At 39.0% G+C, this 21,904-nt stretch overlaps 1 protein-coding gene across 1 annotated transcript in view; it reads left to right on the top strand.

The window, feature by feature from the left end:
• The window catches only part of stet (rhomboid serine protease stem cell tumor), a 1,160,693-nt gene that overhangs the window by 443,880 nt on the left and 694,909 nt on the right, over window positions 1-21,904 (top strand). The window contains exon 2 of the mRNA XM_081731925.1: window positions 8,282-8,517. Coding sequence (XP_081588051.1) covers window positions 8,386-8,517 — 132 coding nt within the window. The 5' untranslated portion in view covers window positions 8,282-8,385. The remainder of the gene's footprint in view (window positions 1-8,281; window positions 8,518-21,904) is intronic.

Here is a 21,904-nt window from a genome sequence, read left to right as displayed (position 1 = left end):
CAAACTTTCGCAACATTCCTGCATGTGATTTTTTTTTCTTAGATGGAGAAAAGCAAACATATAAAAATACATACAATACATTTTTGGATCAAAAGATTCAATATATTTCAATCAAAATTTTTCATGTAGGCCTTATATTTGGAGAACTACATAAGTGTAGCCAAACCCAAACTATCACTTAATTCAGCATGTGCTTATTCCGTAGAAAATACGAAAACTCGATTTGGAGTCCGTTCAAAAATTGTGTGGCCCCTGATCCAAGAATTAACTATTGGTCAAGATTATAATCTTTTGATGTTTTTTTTTTTTTTTTTTTTTTGATAATTCCTAAAATTCTTGTTTATTATTACGGAACGACTATGAGATACAAATCTCACAAATTACGTAAGACTCCTGAATAGAAACATATTAACAAAAAATAAACTTATGACTCTTAAGCAGGAATATGAGAAAAAAAATATTATCATCAGATATATAAGAAGACATCAAACTTAAAAATATAGATATACCACATTGACTTGACACCTAATCTTCCGTTTCAGGCGCTGCTATCGGCTGAAGGAATTCCACTTCCCTTTGCTAGGGGTCTCTCTCTTAGCAACAGGTGAACCCTTATTGGCTCAACGTCTGGGTATGTCGAGGATGTGTGCTTTAGTTCGCATTTTTGCCATCATTCCATCATCATTCCCTTGCGTTAACTATCCGTCTCCCTTAGCCTAACTGGCGTAATCGTGGGACGTTAAACTCAAAAGAATTGTTTTGATCATAAAAGTAACCGTAGCTAGTATTTTTGGAATGTTTTCTCGTTTATTCGGAGAGATTTTAATATCTTCAGGCTCAAATCTCGATTCATGCAGTAAGTCAATATGAGTCCAAGTTTTATCTTTGTATTAACCAGTATTTACACCATTGCCTTCGCCTCTTCTTCTTTCCCTGTGTGTGCCTCTGCAGGCCCGTATCCACGGGGGGCTAGGGTGGGCCGGCCCCTCCTAAATTTACACTGCCCCCCGTAAAATTTTCACTGAAGGCTTGCAAATGAACTATAATATGGTTGGGTCGCCCCCCCTAACTTCTACCGGCCACTCTATATTTTTGGACTGGCTACCGGCCTGTGCCTCTGTGTTTTATTTATTTGTTTGTATGAATAATACAAGGCTTATGAATGTCAATGTGTCATTCTCTTCAAACGATGCCGTAGCAAAACAAATTGAGAGAGTAACTGGGGCCCGAAGAGGATCCCATAGCGAAGCGCTCGACACTTCGTCGAACCGTAGGGTGCATCTATGCAGGTAGAACTCTCTGGTAAACTGTAACGAGTGTGACCTGACTAGAGTGGAATCCAAACCAAATGCGCTTCTACCGAGAATCGAACCTGTCTCTTCCGCTCCAATCATGATATATATATATATATATATACAGTACAGTAATCATGATATAAATATTAAAAAAAAAAACACTATTCAAATAGAATGCTCTTAGTGGATGTAGTCGAGCGATTTGAAGCATTCTGCTCCCGACGGAAATGTGGAATTAGAGCTCTCTCGTGGCTAAGCGGTTAGCGTACGCTCCTTTGGCGTGGGAGACTCGGCCTCGATTCCCGGCGGTAGCTTATACGGTTTGGATCTCACGTTGAGCTGCAGGTATACGTCTCATACAGCCTCACTGCTGAAAGGGACAATAAAAACAAAATAGAATCAGATGTGGAGTCTATCGAGGGTTCCAGTCCTAAAACATGGCAGTTTTTAACTGTCCTTGATGCTAATGTGTCCGCGTGCCAGGGATGGATCCAGGGAGGGCGATTGAACTCCCAGAAGAGGTGACTTCTTATTTTATATATAAATAAAACCCATCCCAGAGTTTGGAGTTCTTAAAAATAGCTCTAAGTAGCAATATTACAACCCACCGACTCTATCAAAGTTCAGGGGTGACCGTCCTGGATCCGCCCCTGCCACGTGGTTATGTATTTCGTCAAAGATAAGGAAGAGTCATACAGAATAGTCGAGAATACTAAAAACTCAAGTAACTCAACATTCGGTGAATGTGCTTCTTGTTAAGAAGTTTGATTTCCTTTATATATTTATCCTGTCTGCCCTTATGTCCGTCCTAGAGACAAAAAAAATAATAAAAAAAAAACTGAAAAATTACTTGATAGTTCGCCATCAATTTTGGCAAGAATGTAAAGGATCAGAAGTTAGGGATCGAAATCGTTCGTGGAGGTGATATTCAAATCGGAAGTGGCAGCAATCGAACATTTCTATTTTTAACGTTGATCACTATAGAGCAAAAACGGTAATAGATAGCGAGAAGTGGAGTCCTGCAATCGGTTATGCATCTGAAGAACACATTTCATCTCCATCCTTAACTCTTTCTACTAAAACAGGAAATGATAGAAATCTACATCTACTTCCAGCTTTAATCTTAATCTACATAGGGTAAAAAAAAAAAAAAAAAAAATAAGAGATAGCGAAAAGCGGTGTTTCAGAATCTATTAAGCCTTCTAACAATAGGCACCATCCTCTCTAACTGCAAGTGACAGAAACCAACCACTCCCAGTTCGCTAATAGAGTAAAGACGGTGATAGATAACGAGAAGCGGTTTTATGCAATCAACTAAGGGTCTCAAGAACATATTCCGTCTCCATTCTAACCTCTATACTAAAACCGGAAGTAGTAGAAATCTGCTACCACTTCTGGTTTCAATATTAATTTGGAAAATATCGCGCCATACAAACCTACTTGTTTTTAAGTTGGACTTGTGGTCAAATCAGTGTTGCCACAGTCCCAGCTCTGGAGTAGGCTGAAAACAAGTACCAAATTGAAGCAAAAAGGGCTGAATTTATTATTTTATACCAGTGTAATGCATGGCTATATAACACGAAAGAGGTAAAGTTCTAGAACACTCCCCCCCCCTCTTCCAAGAGTCCAAATCAAGAAAGTGCTCTTCTTGAAAATTACTTTTTAAAAACATCCAAATAAGAGGACTAGAACAACCGTGGAAGAGGGGGGGAGGGCGGGAGTGCTCTAGAAAAGTAGATGAAACATTTCTCGCACTAGGAACTATACGTGCGTAGGGCCGACGAACTTTTCTCGTACAGAGGCCGCAAATTGAAAGGAAAAACAGTTATCATCTTCAGTATATATTGTAAGAAAACCAAATTAGCCTCTATTTCAAAGTGACCAATAAACCAAACGCTATTATGGCCATAGAAATATATGAAAAAATATATAAAACGAGGAACAAATCAATTATCTCCGAGTTCGTGTGTAAACAGTACGTTATAATAAAATATTAAAATATAAATTATTGCACCTTATTCTCGCTTATTTCACGACTGAAGGAGGATAATAGACTGTAAGAAGAATATAAGGTAAGTAAACTGTAAATTGTAATATATATATATATAACTGATCCAGGTTCTAGAACCTTTCCTGAAAGACATCACAACACATTGTTAATAATTTTAAGTCACTAGTGCAGCAAATATACACATAATACACATACGGAAATAGTATTTGTTAAATAGTGCTGAATTGGGTAGAATTGTACTAACTTTTTCACAAAAGGGGCTGAAAATGCCAGCGTGGTACCGACGGGCCGATGAATGACAAAAAGGGCTGAATTTGGTACATTTGTACCAAGTGTGGCAACACTGGGTCAAATTCACCTTCAATTCTTGACTGATTTCAACCCTATGTAGTAGGGATGCGCATGAGTTGAGACATGTCTCGAATCTCGACTTGACTCGACTCGAATTTGAGTCGAGACACGCTTTGTAAAATTCGAAACGAGTCGAGACAAACGTATTTCTCGACTCGAATTTTCGAGTCGAGACTGTTCTTAAAAATCTCGATTCGACTCGAATGTCTCGAAAATCTTTCTATATATTTTAATATTATTTTGAAGAAGGTATTCACTCAGAAACAACCTTTAAACCAATTCCAGCATTTATTACTTTAGAAAAATACAGAACGCATAAACTTAATCGTTCGAGAACAAGATTTAATTTTCAGCTCAATTCAGTTAATTAAAACTAAAATTAATGTCGTGATATTTGATTGTACTTTAAATATAATAATAATAATAATAATAATAATAATAATAATAATAATAATAATAATAATAATAATAATAATAATAATAATAATAATATTAATAATAATAATAATAATAATAATAATATAATTGATTAAATATTTTGTATAAAACTGTTATCTGTACCCTATGTCTAGTTTGTATAATACTATTGCGATAAAGTGAACTTTATAAATTCTCTGAATGAGCAATTGTCAGTGTGACGTCAGAGCGTCTCGACCCTCTCTCCGGAATTTACGGGAATTAGGTGACCTGTGTGTGTACATGTGATGCCAACTCTCTCCAGCGACCTACCAAGGATCATTGCGTCCATGCCAAGACGCGTCGCGGTTGTTATCCGTGCCAAAGGTGGACATACTGGCAATTAGATAGGTAGTCATACAATGTTCTGGCTGATGTGTGTGTATATTTTAACTTGTACATTTTGTCTCGTCTCGAAGTCGAGTTCAGTCGAGACAGAAACATATTTTCGAGTCGTGACACGAGTCGAGACAACATTTTCTCGAGACCAGTCGAGACAGGCTAAAATCTCGAGTAGACTCGACTCGTGCGCATCCCTACTATGCTGTAGGAGTTTATAGAAAAGATTCAAAGAGCATATACAGCGTGTTGTATCAAACAAAATCCAGTAATTTTTATGTAAGTAAATACGAAACTTATTTTTAAAATGTCTTCCTCGAGGGGTGAGGAGAGTTTTGCTTCTACAATACATGATACTTCAATTTCCATCAGCATTAGTATAATAAACCTACACGGTAGAATTTAACTTTCTTAACGCCAGCTGAAAAACAAAGAAGAACATTCAATCGCTTTTAGCTGGTTCTTGAGGACAGACTTGCAGTGTACTTCTAGTCCATGTTGCTACGTATAACCATCACTTCGAGACCTTGCTTATATATATATGAGATGCGTTTGTGTGTATGTATGGGTGGGCACAGGTAACCATCAGAAACTTGATTATCTCTGTGGCCATCTTATTCGCCGTCTGATAATAACAAAAGTTTGTTTAACGATTTTCGAGGCAAGAAGACTATCCAACCTATCTTAACGCTTTGGTGAAATCATTCAGTAACAGGTGTAGTTTCTGAACTTTCGCTTTATCTAGCTTAACCTTCGCTTGTTCCCACGTGTTCTTTTTCTTACTTATTTCATTACAAATAGGTCTTATCTACATACTGGTGGTTATCAAAGTAACGGAAACACATGACGATAATACAACTTGTCTGACTAATACTAAGTGGGTTCACAATTAGTCTGTAAAAACTCTGATTCGACGTAAAATTAAGAACTTCTCGTGGTTAAACGTCCTCGCCTTTGGCGCGGGAGATCTGGATTCGATTCCTGGCGGGAGCTGATCGGTTTTGGTATAAAACCTTGCGGCCCAAATTTCGCCTGGACAAAACCTCATCGCCTAAAACTTCGTGGTCCAAAATCTCCTTGCCGAAAACCTCATCTCCCAAAACCTCGCGTGCTAAGATTTTGCCATACCGAAATCTCGTATGGCTGGAATCTCGTCTGGCCAAAAACCTCGCGGTTTAAAATCTTGCGGGACAGATATTGGCTTCGCGAGATGTTGGTACTCAAAGTTTTCGGTACGACATTTTGCCTCCGCAAAATTTCGGATGGCGAGATTTTGGCGTACAGGATTTTGGGCAACGAGATTTCAGCCACGAGCGTTTATCCATATACCGATCTCATGTGGTTCGCATCACACGTTCACCTGTAATCTATGTCTCATATAGCCTCACTGCTGAAAGGGACGCTAAACACAAAATGAATTCAACTCAAATTGACGTGAAACAGAGGCACGTATGTCGTGAATGTTTTTCAGAGGGACTACTACACCATTTTCACTCAGTTCCGTAAGCGAGGATGGAGGAGGGATATTTGCTCCGTATTTTAAACTCTACTACCTACCACAGGTGTTCAATAGTGTTGAGAGCTGGAGATCGGACGGGCCAAGAGAAGTGTTGTAGTTCATCCCATCATTCATGAAAGGACGTCTCAACTACAGAATCAGTGTGAATTGGCCTATTGCCATTTTGGAAAAATGCATCAATGGACGGACATATGTGGATTTAAGATGTCTTCATGTTCACTGGTAGTAATGGCCTCTGTGAGCATAACCGCAGAATCTACGGTAGTGAAGAAGAACTTCTGAGCATAAACTTCTTTGAGCATCCGTCACACATAAACACAAACTGTTGTTGGAAATACAGTGAGCAATGAGTCATCGAACCATATTACGCGTTCGGCACTCCATTTTGCATTTCGTCGGCACTATTTTTGTCACGCTAAAGCAGTGGTGATGAGCGGCTTGTAAATTGCGACATGATCGCGGATATTTAGAATTTATTGCCCGCGTCGAACTGTGATTCTCCCAATAGGCTGCTCCAGATGTTAGTTGAGCTCCACAGTCACTATTGGCGTATACCACCTACAACAGTGATGTAATGCTTGAATTTTTTCGTAGGTATAAGCTAAATCACATGCGGCGTAATGGGGCTATTGTGAAACATGCTAAATAATATAGCCTAAATTAGCACTCTTCACAAGTGTCCAGGAGACTGCACTTTATGACTCTGAACGCTACAAACTCCCCACCCCGATATACGTTCGTTCTTTGTACATTTAAGGTGAATCTACGCTAGACTGTAAAAATATTAGGTAAACATATGACATGTATTTCTCCATACGTCCCATTTCATCCCTTGTCTGCGGTTCTTCATTACAAACTTCTTCAATACTTGGCAATTATTGTCACTGAAGACTCTCTACTCTTCGCCTATGTTGTTTAGTCCACAATCACACTTCTCTTCTGTCCACTCAACTCTTCGCCTGTGTTGTTTTATCATGAGTTAGGTAGTCCATAATCACTCAACTCTTCGCCTATGTTGTTTTGTCATGCGTTAGGTAGTCCATAATCACACTTCTCTTCTGTCCACTCTACTCTTCGTCTATGTGTTTTGTCATGAGTTAGGTAGTCCATAATCACACTTCTCTTTTGTCCACTCAACTCTTCGCCTATGTTGTTTTCTCATGAGTTAGGTAGTCCATAATCACTCACCTCTTCGCCTATGTTGTTTTGTCATGAATTAGGTAGTCCATAATCACTCAACTCTTCGCCTATGTTGTTTTGTCATGAATTAGGTAGTCCATAATCACTCACCTCTTCGCCTATGTTGTTTTGTCATGAATTAGGTAGTCCATAATCACTCAACTCTTCGCCTATGTTGTTTTGTCATGAATTAGGTAGTCCATAATCACTCACCTCTTCGCCTATGTTGTTTTGTCATGAATTAGGTAGTCCATAATCACTCACCTCTTCGCCTATGTTGTTTTGTCATGAATTAGGTAGTCCATAATCACTCAACTCTTCGCCTATGTTGTTTTGTCATGAATTAGGTAGTCCATAATCACTCAACTCTTCGCCTATGTTGTTTTGTCATGAATTAGGTAGTTCATAATCACCTTGGAGTCCTCAGCTGTTGTACTATAGACGTTTATCTAACTTTTAAAACCCCAAACATTTATATATAGTCGCTGTTCGATAAGATCAATGAAATAAAGTAATTAGTTACATTTACGTTGGTATAAATGCATGAATACTTTATTACCCGTATTCCTCTATGAAAGAGTATGTTCTTGTTCTTGTTAATCCATTTTTTTTTTTACTTTTTATATCGTTGAAAAGTCAAAAAATACTTACGTTGGTTCAATAACTAAGAGGAAATCGCGGTTTCATTTCTATATATAAAAAAAATAGTATTCTTTTTCTACATTTTTTCCCGTGAACACACTGCTTATGTCAATGCACTGAATCTGTCATTCCTGAATATTCGTTCTTGTTGAGGAATGGATAAAAGAGAAAGACCGAGTTCCTCTAGATGTAACGTGTTTGGTTGTAGATGAGTGTAGGTATGGAGTCAACACTAAAAACGGACTCTGTGAGGTCTGCTTCTTTGTTCACGACGTAATAAGGCCTTCTTTATACACCGCGATTGTTGCGCGAGTCAAGGAACAATGAAGTCAAGAACAATGAACATCTCCTATATCTTACATATTGCAAACTAGAAGTGTTTCCATTATTTTTATAATGATCTGTATGTATTGTCATAAAATCTGAACTTTAATTTGAAAGAAAAAAAATAAAACACATCTTAAACTGTTTTTTTTTCTTTCTTTGCAGGTGTGAATATGGCTCGTGTGTAATTGTGCGGCCTGAAGCTGGGCCCGAGGACAAGCGGTGCGCCCCCGCGAGGCCTTGTGGCCTCACTGCGGGGCGCCGTTAAGATGCGCCTGTCTTGGCCTGGCCTCGGGAACCGCCATAGTGCCATGGCAGAAGCTGAGGTCAGCAATGACACTGAAGCAGATATCATTTCCGATGTGGACGAGGCGGAACTCAGGAGGGAACTGCTCAATGATGTAAGTTGGCAATACTGTTTTTTTTATCTTTCAGCATCGCGGTATTTTGTCATCAGTTGGAAACCATATACAGCAAATTAAGTAATTTTTTTGCATGAAAATGAATCAACGCTAACTTTCATATTAAACCTTAATACAAATCCCAAATCACTTATTTATTTTTATTTATTTATTTTATTTTTTATAAGGATAAAACACCACATCAGTATTTTCTGAAATAAAATTGCTTTTTAACTTCCGAACGCACTTATGGGAACTTTGGGAAAGCAACTTCTGTAACTTAACCGATGGATGGACTGCACTCTCGCGTGCAACGTCAAGAATTCTGTACATCTTCAGAAAACAAGCTGGGGTGCTCTGCTAGCCAGGAAGCTGTTAATAAACAGGATTGTACGAAAGTGCACCACGAAAAACGCACAATTGCGACTGTTCGCTGTTCGTGTTCAAACTTGGACATTCTGTGAATCTAGCACGAAAAATAACTATGCATTTAGACCAGGAGTAGTGGATGAACGCACAATACGCCATTGGTTTGTGAAATTTCGTGTCGTGACATAACATTGAAAACGCGTTTCGCGGTCACCGATCAACAGTATGTTCTGTTCGGATTAACTCCTCAGGAACATCGTGGAAACTGATCCTCTGAGAAGTGTTCGTGCAGTTGCACATGAGTTATGGGTACAGAGCACCACTTTTGAGATGTTTAATACAACGGCAAACCATTACGCTTCACCTTGATTTGGCCCCAGGACTTGCTATACTAGGTACCTTATACATTTGTGATCCCACTGCCACCCATTAAACATACCGTAATTACCACGCTTCCTTGGGTTCCTCACTTTAGAAACCAAATGCAATAGGCAGTATACAAATAGAGTGAATGATCGTGATACGCGAAGAAAAGTCCTCTTTGTAATTTTAGTGGATGCATCGACCCCTCTTCAGCTCACTATCATTGCAGTAAGTTATAACGATAATCTAGGTTAGTCTTTGTCATTGAGAAGAAATGTTATAGTCCAGAAGGTATAAGGTCGTTGGCTTCCCGCGCTTGAACCTGCTGGTCACTGGAGATGTGGTAAGAGGGTAGCCAATCACCACCAACCGTCTACTGCGCTCAGCGAGCCACTAGTAACCAAGCTGGCCACTCCCTATAAACGTCACTTCAACTTTTCGCGGGAAGCCAACATTATACCTTCTGTACTATAGATATCATACCATTTAAAACTAGCTAAGAAAAACCTTTTACCAAGCCTAAGATAGTGTGAGCTTCAATGAGAAATGTGAATCTAAACTGTCCGAGCCTAAATTGCAAAACTGCCATCCCTGCTTAGGTATGAAGTTTGAGGATATATCAGGTTGTATAAAACATACTGATCCTTTGGAGGTCAAAACTGAGAATACATAATTGTTATTTGATGTAACATTTTGAAAACATATGTGCACCACTTTGTTCGATAACCTGCCATTTCTCGCCGCTAGGGCTGTCCGATATTTCGATCGATCGATATTTATAAATATCGATTTTTCTTATCGATATTTTTCCATATTTCAATCCAAAATGAAATGAAATGAAATCTCTGAGTTTTATGCTCCATGGTTATGCCGGTTAGGCTAAAGGAGACGGTGATGATGGGAAAGTTTGAATATTTTGTCTATATCGATTTTCGATTCCCAAATCCGGATATCGCACAACCCAAACCTTCTGTGGTTTCTGGTCAAAAAAAAAAAACCCTGTGACACGTGTTTTCACAGGCCTCTTTTGAAACTAACTTTACATCATTCAGAGAGTTCTGCAGAGACCGGAACAAATGATAGTCTGATGGTGCCAGGTCCGTGATATAAGATGGTTGAAACTTCTGATGGGTGATGAAAGTTATATGCGGTCTGACGTTATCAGTGTCGTATACGACACCCTTTCTGTCATATACCAGTCCCGGCCGTTTCTTTTGAATTGATAGGTTCACTGACACTAATTGTCGACAATATGGGTTCGAGTTTATCATTCTGCTCGGAAGTAGCAGCTCATGATCCACGATGCCCTTTCAATCCCCAGTGACGTAACTAAGGAGGGAGCAAACGGGGTTTGTGCCCCGGGCGCCGGATTGGAGGAACGCAAAACTGGGCAAATACTTATTTTCACTATAAGGGAAGGCAAAGAGTTTCGGCAAACTAAATATAAAATAATACCTCAGAAACTTAACAGGACAACAACGACTCACCAACCTTAGGATCATATCCATAGAGCAGAGGTTCTCAACCTAATTCCTGTTACGACCCCCATTTTATCAGATCCTCTTGCCAGCAACCCCCTTACAATTTCTGAAATGAAAAAATGAAATGAAATCTTCAAGTTTTACGCCCCACGGTTATGCCGGTTAGGCTAAAGGAGATGGTGATGATGAGAGATGAGTGAAATGGTGGAATGAAGAAAGTGGAAGGAAACGGGAGAACTCCGAGAAAACCCACGCACACAGGGTTTGTCCACCACAAAGTCCACTTGGCGGGGGCTGGGATCGAACCCGGGACCCCAAGCACCAGAGGTGAACGCTCTACCACTGAGCCACCGCGGCCCCCTTACAACTGAATAATAACATGAATTCTCTGCTTTTAATCGACATTTAATTTCTTCGTGAATATGGTTTTGGTCTGTTAATATTGATCCTAGATATTTGAAAGTATCCACTTTATCGAAAGTATTATTTAATATTTTAAATTATTCATAATTTGTGGTATTAGATCCGAAGTACTTCCATGTATTTAGTTTTCTCTGCAATTACTTCTAAACCCATGTCCCCGCAAACGTTTAATAAGACCTCTGCATTTCTTTCTATTGTTCTCATATCATTCCCTATTAAATTTGCATAATCAACATACGCCATAACCTGGTGAACACAATTCAACTCTACGCCCTGGTTGCTATCTTTGATTTTTGTTATAACGTATTCCAGGACAAAATTGGATAATAATGGTGACAATGCGTTTCCTTGTTTCAGGCCATTCTCGACGTGAAAGCTCGTGGACCAAAATTTTCCTACCTGCACTTTACTTTGAGACCCAATTAAGCATATTTTAATTAATCTAATTAGTTTTTCGGTATTCCAAATTCTGTAAGAACGTTGTATAATGTTTCTCTCCTAACCGAGTCGTAAGTCTCTCTAAAATCAATAAATAATTGATGTACCGGGGTATTGTATTCCCACTTCTTTTCGAGTATTTGGCGAATGGTAAATATTTGGTCGATAGTTGATCGATTCCGTCTAAATCCGCACTGATAATCTCCAATAATTTCATCTGCGTATGGGGTCGATCTTGCTAATACGTAGAATGTTTGAAAGGATTTTATAGAATGTTAACAGAAGAGAAATGCCTCGATAATTATTACAGTCAATTTTGTCGCCTTTCTTGTGAATTGGAACAATGATTGATTCTTTCCACTCTTGTGGCAATTCTTCCTTGTTCCAGATAAGGAGAATTAGTTTGTGTATTTTATTCCACATTTTTTTTCCTCCAGTTAAAATTAACTCCGCCGGAATTTCGTCTATGCCCGGAAATTTATGTTTAATTTCTTTATAGCGATTTCTACTTCTATTTGGTTTGGTTCTGGAATATACGGTTCTGCGGTGTGTATTTCCCTTTCTCCACGCACATTTTTGGCTGCGTGTTAAGCAAATCGTCAAAGAAATTGTTTCCATCTACTTAAGATGCTATCTGTACCAGTGAGATCTGTTCCGTCAGCTTTCTTTAATATATAAGCACGAGGTTGATAAGCCTTCTTAAATTCGTTGATCCCCTTATACATGTACTGAATGTTTTTATTTTTACTATTATCTTCAAATTCCTTAATTTTAGCTTTCGAAAAAATGCGTTTCTTTGTTCTAAAAGCTTTGGAAGTTTCCCGCCTGACGTCTACGAAATTTTGTGTGGTTATTTCATTCGGAATTTGTAGCCAACGTAATTTTGCCTCTTTTCTCTTCTCTGCTAGTTTCATGCATTCCTGGTAGAACCATGGTTTGTTCCTATGTATTTCCGCATGTCCCAATATTTCTTTTGCTGAAATTTTAAAGCTTTCCAATCCAAATATCCTCAACACTAGTGCTCTTTTAATCTTCTAAAACCGATAATCTATTCGAAACTTCAATCTGATATTCCTCTCTTACCTGGCTCTCTTCTAATTTCTTTAAATTAAATCTCTCCGTTTTCAGGCATTGAATATTTCCTCTATTCAACGATAATCTCTCTCTTATTATCGCTGCTACCAGATAGTGGTCAGTGTCACAATCAGACTTTCTAAACGACCGGACATCAATTGTGCTAGATTGTCTTCTTTTATCTACTAAAACGTGATCAATTTGATTATGTGTTTTTGTGTCTGGTGAGGTTCAAGTGTATTTATGAACGTCGCGATGTGGGAATTTTGTACTTTTTACGATAAGGTTTTTGTATGTTGCAAAGTTCACGAGTTTAACACCGTTGTCGTTACTTTCCTTATGCAGACTTTCGTTCCCTATAATCGGTTTGAAAATATCCTCTCGTCTTACCTTCGCATTGAAATCCCCTAATAGAATTTTCATATGGTATCGCGAGAGTTGGTCAAATATGGTTCCACTTCTTCGTAAAAACTGTGTTTTATATCGTCATCCTTATCTTCTACTGCGGCATGTACATTTAAAACAATAATATCACACCAGCGACCCTTAAGAGTAATAAAAGAAAGTCTGTCAGCAACAAAGTCAACCCGCTTAATTGCTGATATTATTCGTTTGTGAACGAAAAACCCTGTCCCTAATTGGTGATTTTTATTTCCTTCCGCGTAACAGAACGTAAAATTTCCGGAATTCACAGATCCATTTCCTTGCCACCTAACTTCCTGAACTCCTACTAGATCCACCCTGTATTTCTCTAACTCACTCGTTACGGATTTACTAACTCGCGCCTGCCCTATAAAGAGTTCTAATATTCCATGTTCTAAATCTCATGTCCATTTTCTTTTGTTAAGGTCGTGCCAAGTTGTCAGTCCTTGTCCGAGGCTTCTGTAAATGTTTCTGAACTTTTTTTTTTTTTTTTTTTTTTTTTTTTTTTACAGAATGAGGTGGTTAGCCTCACCCAAAGCCCCAAGCTGGAGGACCACTCCTTGTCGTCTATCCGCGACTGTTTATTCAGTATATTCGCAGCTAACCTCTATATTTAGGGGCCTTCTCTTCGATCCGCAACCTGAGGACGCGCCATGTCGTAGTGACAGGAACCCGGCTATAGTTGAACACTTAAGTTAATGCTCCGTACTAAGTTAAGAGAAGGGTACTTAACCAGGGTTATTATGCAGGATACATCTGTGCAGCAGAAACTAAATACTTTTCCTCAACCTTTGTTTTCTGGTGTTTGTCCATTTTTTTTTTTTTTTTTTTTGCTCATATGTTTTTCTTTGTTTTCTAGTAACTTCCTAAATTTGCTTTTCAGCCTATGTTTTTCTCGTGCGAAAAGTGTGTAAGCAGAAAAGCGTTTTGCTCTTGTTTGGCTGTTTCTGATGTTAATCTCCTGCAGCTGTTTTCCCACTGCCATCTTGTAAAGAACAGAGGAAAAATAAAAACTCAATACATGAAAATGTGTGAAAGAGGATATAGGCAATACGTAATTTCATCTGTGCGTGACTGGAAACCTAACAAATAGGATAATGAAATGGGGGAGAAAGAAAATGTATTAAATATATGATTGAAGTTGATTGGAGGAAAAACAGTAATAAAGTAATCCGGTTTCACAGGGCTTATTTCATTTTTTTTAATCTATTATTGACATTATTAGGAATGTGCTATTTTTCAGAATTTTTGTGTGTCTCGATTACCATTTACGTTTGTATATCATTAATGAACCTATTCTAAAGATTTGATCACTATTTATATACAGGGTGTGTCAAAAATACTTCACAACTTTGAAAACTCACACTGATTTATTCGTTTATCTTACAGACATAGTTCTGGTGTCATTTTGTAGCAAAATACATCAAGTTTTGACTCACGTAGTACACTAGTTCAGAAACAAGCCGCCGCAAGTGCTACCGACAGTGTTGCCTTTACTGGTCCCGAGCGTGCTAGCTGTGTGTTTTGGTTGGTTTGAAAAATCCAAGTCTAAAGAAATACAAAATAACGGCATCAAACTCCAAGTTATTTTAAATAACTGCACTCACTTGTGAATATTGATTATGCTCAATCCTCGATGTACCATATAGTACATAAAGAGGCTAAAAATTATATTGATAAACAATTATTCAACATATAAGCATCCGCCTCTGAAATCAAACTTGCAATCACACGCACTAAGTTTTTGTCAATGTCATGAAAATTTTATTTCGATATTAATTTTAAGAGTACCCATTAAGAATTTTCAACGGATGCTTGAGCCTCGGAGCCAAGGGCATACCCATGTAGTCGGAACCTATGGTGTACTGAATTACCGATGTTCAATATTACATTTCTCTTTAGTTTTGGAAGAAGAACACCACTATTATGTTTTGAAATGAAATGAAATATCTAGTTTAACGTCTCACGTTTATGCATCGAGGCTAAGGGAGACGGTGATGATGGGAAATGAATGAAATGGTGGAATGAAGAAAGTGGAGGGAAACGGAAAAACCCGAAAAAGATCCACGAACACGGTGTTTGTCCACCAAAAAAACTCACATGAAGCAAGATGACTCTTGTGAGTGGCTTGAAAACGGGTAACAACTACAGAAAAGTCGAACAGATTCAGGAAACAACATAACTGTAGCTATATCAGTGGCGTAGGGAAGGGGGGCCTTTTGTATTTCTATAGACTTGCCCCTTCCCCCAAACACACATCCTGGCTACGCTACTGGGCTATATGCTACAAGGGCAGATCGACTCACACGGATTGCATAAACCACTGGGAACACATTTACTCCAACAACATTTTTACTGAAGCCAAGAAGCTCAAGTGAAAGATGTAATGATATTTCCCCTTCCTTCTTACATTTTATAAAAATTCAAGTAGTACCGCTACTTGTGCAAGACTCTTGCGCAAGAGTCTTGGTCTTGGTCTTGCACCCCTTGGTCTTGGCCTTGCACCCCTTGGTCTTACATCGGGATTCCTGGTCTTGGTCTTGGTCTTGCACCCCTTGGTTTTGCATCGGGATTCCTGGTCTTGGTCTTGGTCTTGCACTCCTTGGTCTTGCATCGGGATTCCTGGTCTTGGTCTTGGTCTTGCACCCCTTGGTCTTACATCGGGATTCCTGGTCTTGGTCTTGGTCTTGCACCCCTTGGTCTTGGTCTTGCACCCCTTGGTCTTGCATCGGGATTCCTGGTCTTGGTCTTACACCCCTTGGTCTTACATCGGGATTCCTGGTTGCATCGGGATTCCTGGTCTTGGTCTTGGTCTTGCACCCCTTGGTCTTGCAGCGGGATTCCTGGTCTTGGTCTTGCACCCCTTGGTCTTACATCGGGATTCCTGGTCTTGGTCTTGGTCTTGCACCCCTTGGTCTTGTATCGGGATTCCTGTTCTTGGTCTTGGTCTTGCACCCCTTTGTCTTGGTCTTGCACCCCTTGGTCTTGTATCGGGATTCCTGGTCTTGGTCTTGGTCTTGCACCCCTTGGTCTTGCATCGGGATTCCTGGTCTTGGTCTTGGTCTTGCACCCCTTGGTCTTGCATCGGGATTCCTGGTCTTGGTCTTGCACTCCTTGGTCTTGGTCTTGGTCTTGCACCCCTTGGTCTTGGTCTTGGTCTTGCACCCCTGGTCTTGCATCGGGATTCCTGGTCTTGGTCTTGGTCTTGCACCCCTTGGTCTTGCATCGGGATTCCTGGTCTTGGTCTTGGTCTTGCACCCCTTGGTCTTGGTCTTGGTCTTGCACCCCTTGGTCTTACATCCGGATTCCTGGTCTTGGTCTTGGTCTTGCATGCAAGACTCTTGCATAAACTGCAAGATCAAGACTCTTACGCTCATCACTACGCATCACCAATGAAAGCCACAATTAACCTCTTTAGGTATAAGGTAAAAAAAGAAACTTGATGTAATTTACTACAAAATGACACCAAAACAATGTCTGTAAGCTAAGTAAATAATTCAGTACAATTTCGAAAGTTGTACACTCCAGAGTTGGCGTGGGTCAATGAAAACTTGACCCACGACCCACTGACCCACCACCCACCGTGACCCATGACCCACTGACCCACCACCCACCATGATCCACTCTGACCCACCATGACCCACTACCCACGGTGACGCACTCTGTCCCACCACCCACCATGAACCACTCTCATCCACTTTGACCTACTCTGACTCACCAAAATCCAGCGTCATCAACACTGAACACGATCCACGGCCTCTTCTGAACTGACTAAAGGGTTTACACTTGTAATAAAAGAAGACTGTGAAATTGTCACTAATCGGAGTTTGAATTTTTAGTCAATCGCTCAAGCACCACTCTGTTACAATAACAGTGGATCTGACCTTTACGATATAAACTGGTAAAGTGTTTGTCAGTGAGGAAATTGAAACAATTCGAGGTAGGGGGAAATTAGTGTGTGCCTAAAACATACTTGTACTAAGAGAGTATTCTTTCAAGTGTTAATTTCTGAACGCATTCCACAAGAAACTTCTATTCGCAGGAAAATACCCCTGTACAATATGGAAAAGGTTATGGTTTCTCAGTTCACAGTATTTTTCTCACAAAAGACTTGAAAAATCAGTTGTTCATAGGGTATAAAGGTGCTCGGGTACCCTCTGTGAGAGCGTCTCCATAAAGTATGCTCATAATTGTAATTTGTGTAATTACTAAAACACCACGTTAAATTTAAGTTACAAGTATGCATAATTGCAATTATTATGAATATTTATTCAAAGTAGTTTACCTAAAGCAAAGAAGAGACTTACTAAAAATTAGGTACAAAGTTGAATAACACAAATAAGCCATTAGTAATACAAGTATACATTTTCCGTAACTCGTAATTTTCCACCTTAAAACAAATCTGAAATCAGATTTATTTCCTGTTGGTAACTTTTTGACGGTAAATCATCCGCAGTGGAATGATGTCCATCCTTCAGCCAAGAAATAACTAGCTCGTCTACTTTGAGCTTGTCTAGCGGTGGGCCATTAACATTGATGAGCAACAAGTTAGACAATGTTTGAGCACTTAGTGTATTTCTAATACCAGTCATCTGTAAATTCATAAGGGGAAATCCCCGTTAGCACTCTGTTGTGGAAATTGATAATATTTCTACCCGATTTCTGCAACTTCTCATCGACAATCTACTTGTTAGACTTAAGTCTGATAACGATTTTTCTTGGTCAGGTTTGAAATACTTAGCAAGAAGTATCATCTTTCTATCACCATACAACATCTTTTCCATATCGACCATGTCAGTTGGCAATGTCGACCCATGTAGAACAGAAACTTCATCTACCACGCCTTTGATAAGGAATCTTGTGAATAAATTATCAATTAAAGCCTGATAAACTGATGATTTCTTATTTGTTTATACATTTAATTTTTTTACAGATGAAGGTTTGATACCATTACCAAGTTCCCTCCCCCGTCTAGATAGCGAAAGGGAACAAAGTTCCTGGAAAGTGTTCAGAGGTGAATGGGAATTTCCCTCCTTCTTCAACTTCAATTACCACACTGCTGTTTGCCATGCACCAAATTACGATGAATTTCAATTAAATTATCATTTGCTCAATTATCAATACTTTTCAGTGGAAAAAAGGATGAAATTTCAAAGTTCCAAATCAAAGTAAGTAGACCAACGTAAAGGGAGAAAAAGTGTAAAATTTTCCATACAATTATGCGTACAATCCAAACTTCAAATTTCCGTGTAATTAAGCTTACAGTACAAATTTTATGTCTATTTTTCTCACAACTTTATGGGTTGATTGCCCTGTGCTGTAAGCGCTTCATATAATAAACATAAGCTTCAGCAATTATTATAGCAGAAAGCAATGGATATTTGAAGCCAAGCACTGTATTTTTTGTTTCTGATTTTTTTCTTAAATAACATCGATCGTTTTCGATCATTTTTACAAAGCAACTCACTACCAATTTTCCATATATAGAAAGTCCTCCCCCCCACATAAAGAAGAATTTAAAAAAATGCTAGGACACACACTGTTTATTTTCAATAAAGAGTTAATACACTGAATTTCATCTCCGTAAGTTGAACGGTTTGCGAGATACTCATTTTTTTTTTCGCAAAAATTCGGATTCTCACTACCTCCTTAGGATATTATGCATTATAATAAAAGCAATATAACATCCCAATTTGGATTAAGGCTTAACCATATACCAAAAGTAATTTCATTTGACTTTGCGATTTGACCGTGATGATCAGGCACACATAGTTACATTCAATTTTTTATATAATAATTTATATATTACAGTGATTCAAAAATGTATTTTTTCCAGTAGTTAGCTCTAAAAACTCACAGGTCTCGGAAGCCAAGTAGTAGTGTAAGTCCTATTGCTATTATTACTATTAAAAATATCAATATCCAAAAGTGCCTGAAGTTCTTTTTTCACTTGGTTAGATTTACTCACCTCAGGTAAGTAGACAGAAACAAGTGGAAAAGAAAGGGAAATGAAGTTCTTAAAAGCAAAACGGAGACAAATTTACCAGTCCTCAGAAGATACTGTCTACAATGCAGTGAGCAGAGAGGGTCGGTAGATGATACTGAGTCGGTGGGTCGCAGTGGGTCACGGTGGGTGGTGGGTCACAGTGGGTCAGATGCTGTTGACCCACGACCCACTGACCCACCCAGAAAATTTGACCCACTTGACCCACCGACCCACTGACCCACTCCATCTCTGGTACACTCTTTTTGATACACCCTGTATTATATTTCTCTTTAATGGACACGTTCTAATTTCCTTATCACCATTCCTTAGGTTGATGTGATTAAAATGTCCGATTTAAAATCTGGTGAGAAAGCATTAACTGTGACTCAATCTGTAAATGAATTGAAATTACGCGTATGACGTCACAAATTCTGTAATGTTCAGAAAACGGGCTGGGGTGCTTTGTTAATCAGGAGGTACTGTATCGTTCTAGTTTTACGAAAATATTCTGCGGAGAATACACAATTGCGAGTAATTGTTCTTACCAGGCCCGTATCCACGGGAGGCAAGGGGGCCGGTCCCCCCTAAATTTTGACTGGCCCCCATAAAATTTCACGGTAGGCTTGCAAATGAACTATAATATGGTGATGAAGTATGATTGGGTCGGGCCCCCCCAACTTCTACCGGCCCCCCTAAATTTTTGGGCTAGCTACGGGCCTGGTTCTTACCATTCAAATTTGGACATTCTGTACATCTAGCCGGGATAAAGGACTATGAATTTCCGCCAGGAGTGGTGAATGAACGCATTATCCGCCGTTGGTGTATGAAATTTCGTGACGGTGACAAAAAGCAGTGAAAATGAGCTCCGCGGTCACCGATCAACAGTATGTTATGTTCTGATTAACTTCTCATGAACAGCTTCAGAAAACGTTGGTGCAATTGCACATGAGTTAGGCAGTTCGTGCAATTGCACATGAGTTTGGCATACCACTTTTGAGGTAATTGAGACAATGGCAAGCTATAGCACCTCCCCTAGGTTGGCCCAGGACTACTACAGTGGGTATTTGATACACTTGTAGTCCCACTGCCGCCTATCAAAGAAACGGTCATTACCATGCTTCCTTGAGTTCCTAATTTAGAAACCAAATGCAATGGACAGTATCCAAATAGAGTGATAATCATGATAAGTGAAGAAAAGTCCTTCCAATCTCGCTGGAAGCATCGATCACTATGATTGTTCAAGCAATTACTATGCAAACTTGTCAAATATTATAATGTGTGGGCCTTTGGTTATGAGGGAAATAATTACCACATCAAGTAAAGGAAGATCTTTTACGGCTAAGTCTACGTATGTCTTTTTCGTTTACAATATTTAATTTCACAATTAAATCAGCATTGCTACCTGCCATTTCGGCTCCTTTTTGCAAATAATCCACCAAAATAACATCTTATGGGCTACACTTCCCAAAATGCATCTTCATTCGTTATTTATCGCAGCATGATGGAAGCAATAATGAGAATTCACTAATAGAGAAAGCATTTTCAAGACAGCAAGAAATGATATTTGCAAAAGAAAAATTAATCCTCAATACCTTCCAAGATACTTGAATATTTTTTTCTTTTTAGAAGGGTTCGCCTTCTCTTTAGCCAGAGATGTGAAAGTATAAATGGAGTTTAAGGAACCTTAGGATTGGCACCTTTAGCAGGAAAATAGCATCTCCACCAAGGTCGTCAAAGTAAGCCCGAAATATTGTAGGTCTCAATTAGTTTCAATACATTTGAGGAACAACTGAAATGCAAAAGAGTGAGCGTTGATAAAAGTAACATCACAAAAAAGAGGGCTGAAATTGATATACAGTGCCTTGAGTATTTAAAATAAAATTGATATATACAAGAAAGGCTGACTTTCAAACGATGTTATGCTTAAGCATGGGAAGTTATACAGGGTGTTTCGAAACAACATGGACAACATTTAGGAGGTGATTCCTGACACCAAGATAAGACAAAAAGTATAGACCAACTTGGCACACAAATCCGTCAATTCGGAGTTATAGGCTGCCGAAAACATGAAAAAATGGACTTTAAAGGTCCATAGCTCCCACACTATAGGACCTACCGTAGTTGGGTCAGGACTTCACTTAGGAACAAGTATGTTCCCATCCAAATATCCAAATTTCAGAACCTTGTGATACTTTCACCATTTTTATAGAGGTAGTTGGTAAGCACTTCAAATTATATGCCCGTAGCAAAACTGCCTCTATAAAAATTGTTGCGTGAGTACCTTAGGATTCTGAAACATGTATTTTTGGATAGTGCACATACTAATTCCTAATTGAAGTCTTGACCCGACTACAGTAGGTCCCATGCTGTGGGAGCCTTGGACCTTTAAACTTCATTTTTTCATGTTTTCGGCAACTTATAACTCCGAAATGACGGATATGTGCACCCAGGTTGGTCTATACTTCTTGTCTTATCTTGGTGTCAGGAATCACCTCCTAAATGTTGCCCGTGTTGTTTCGAGACACCCTGTATAACTTCTCATGCTTAAGCGTAACATCATTTGGAAATCAGCCTTCATGTATTTATCACTTTAATTGTAAATATTCAATGTTCTGTATATCATTTTCAGCCCTCTTTTCTTTTGTGATGTTACTTTTATTTCCGCATTTCAGTTGTTCCTCAAATGTTGAAACTAATTGAGATCTACAGTTTTTCGGGCTTACTCTGACGACTTTGATGGAAATATCATTTTACTGTTAAATGTGCCAATCCTAAGGTCCCTTAAACTCTACTTATACTTTCACATCTCTGGCTAAAGAGAGGGTGAAGC

Source organism: Thermobia domestica, chromosome 11 (assembly GCF_964235325.1).
Source record: "Thermobia domestica chromosome 11, izTheDome1.hap1.1, whole genome shotgun sequence".
Classification (NCBI taxonomy): Eukaryota; Metazoa; Arthropoda; class Insecta; order Zygentoma; family Lepismatidae; genus Thermobia; species Thermobia domestica.
This window is presented reverse-complemented; position numbering and strand designations above follow the sequence as displayed.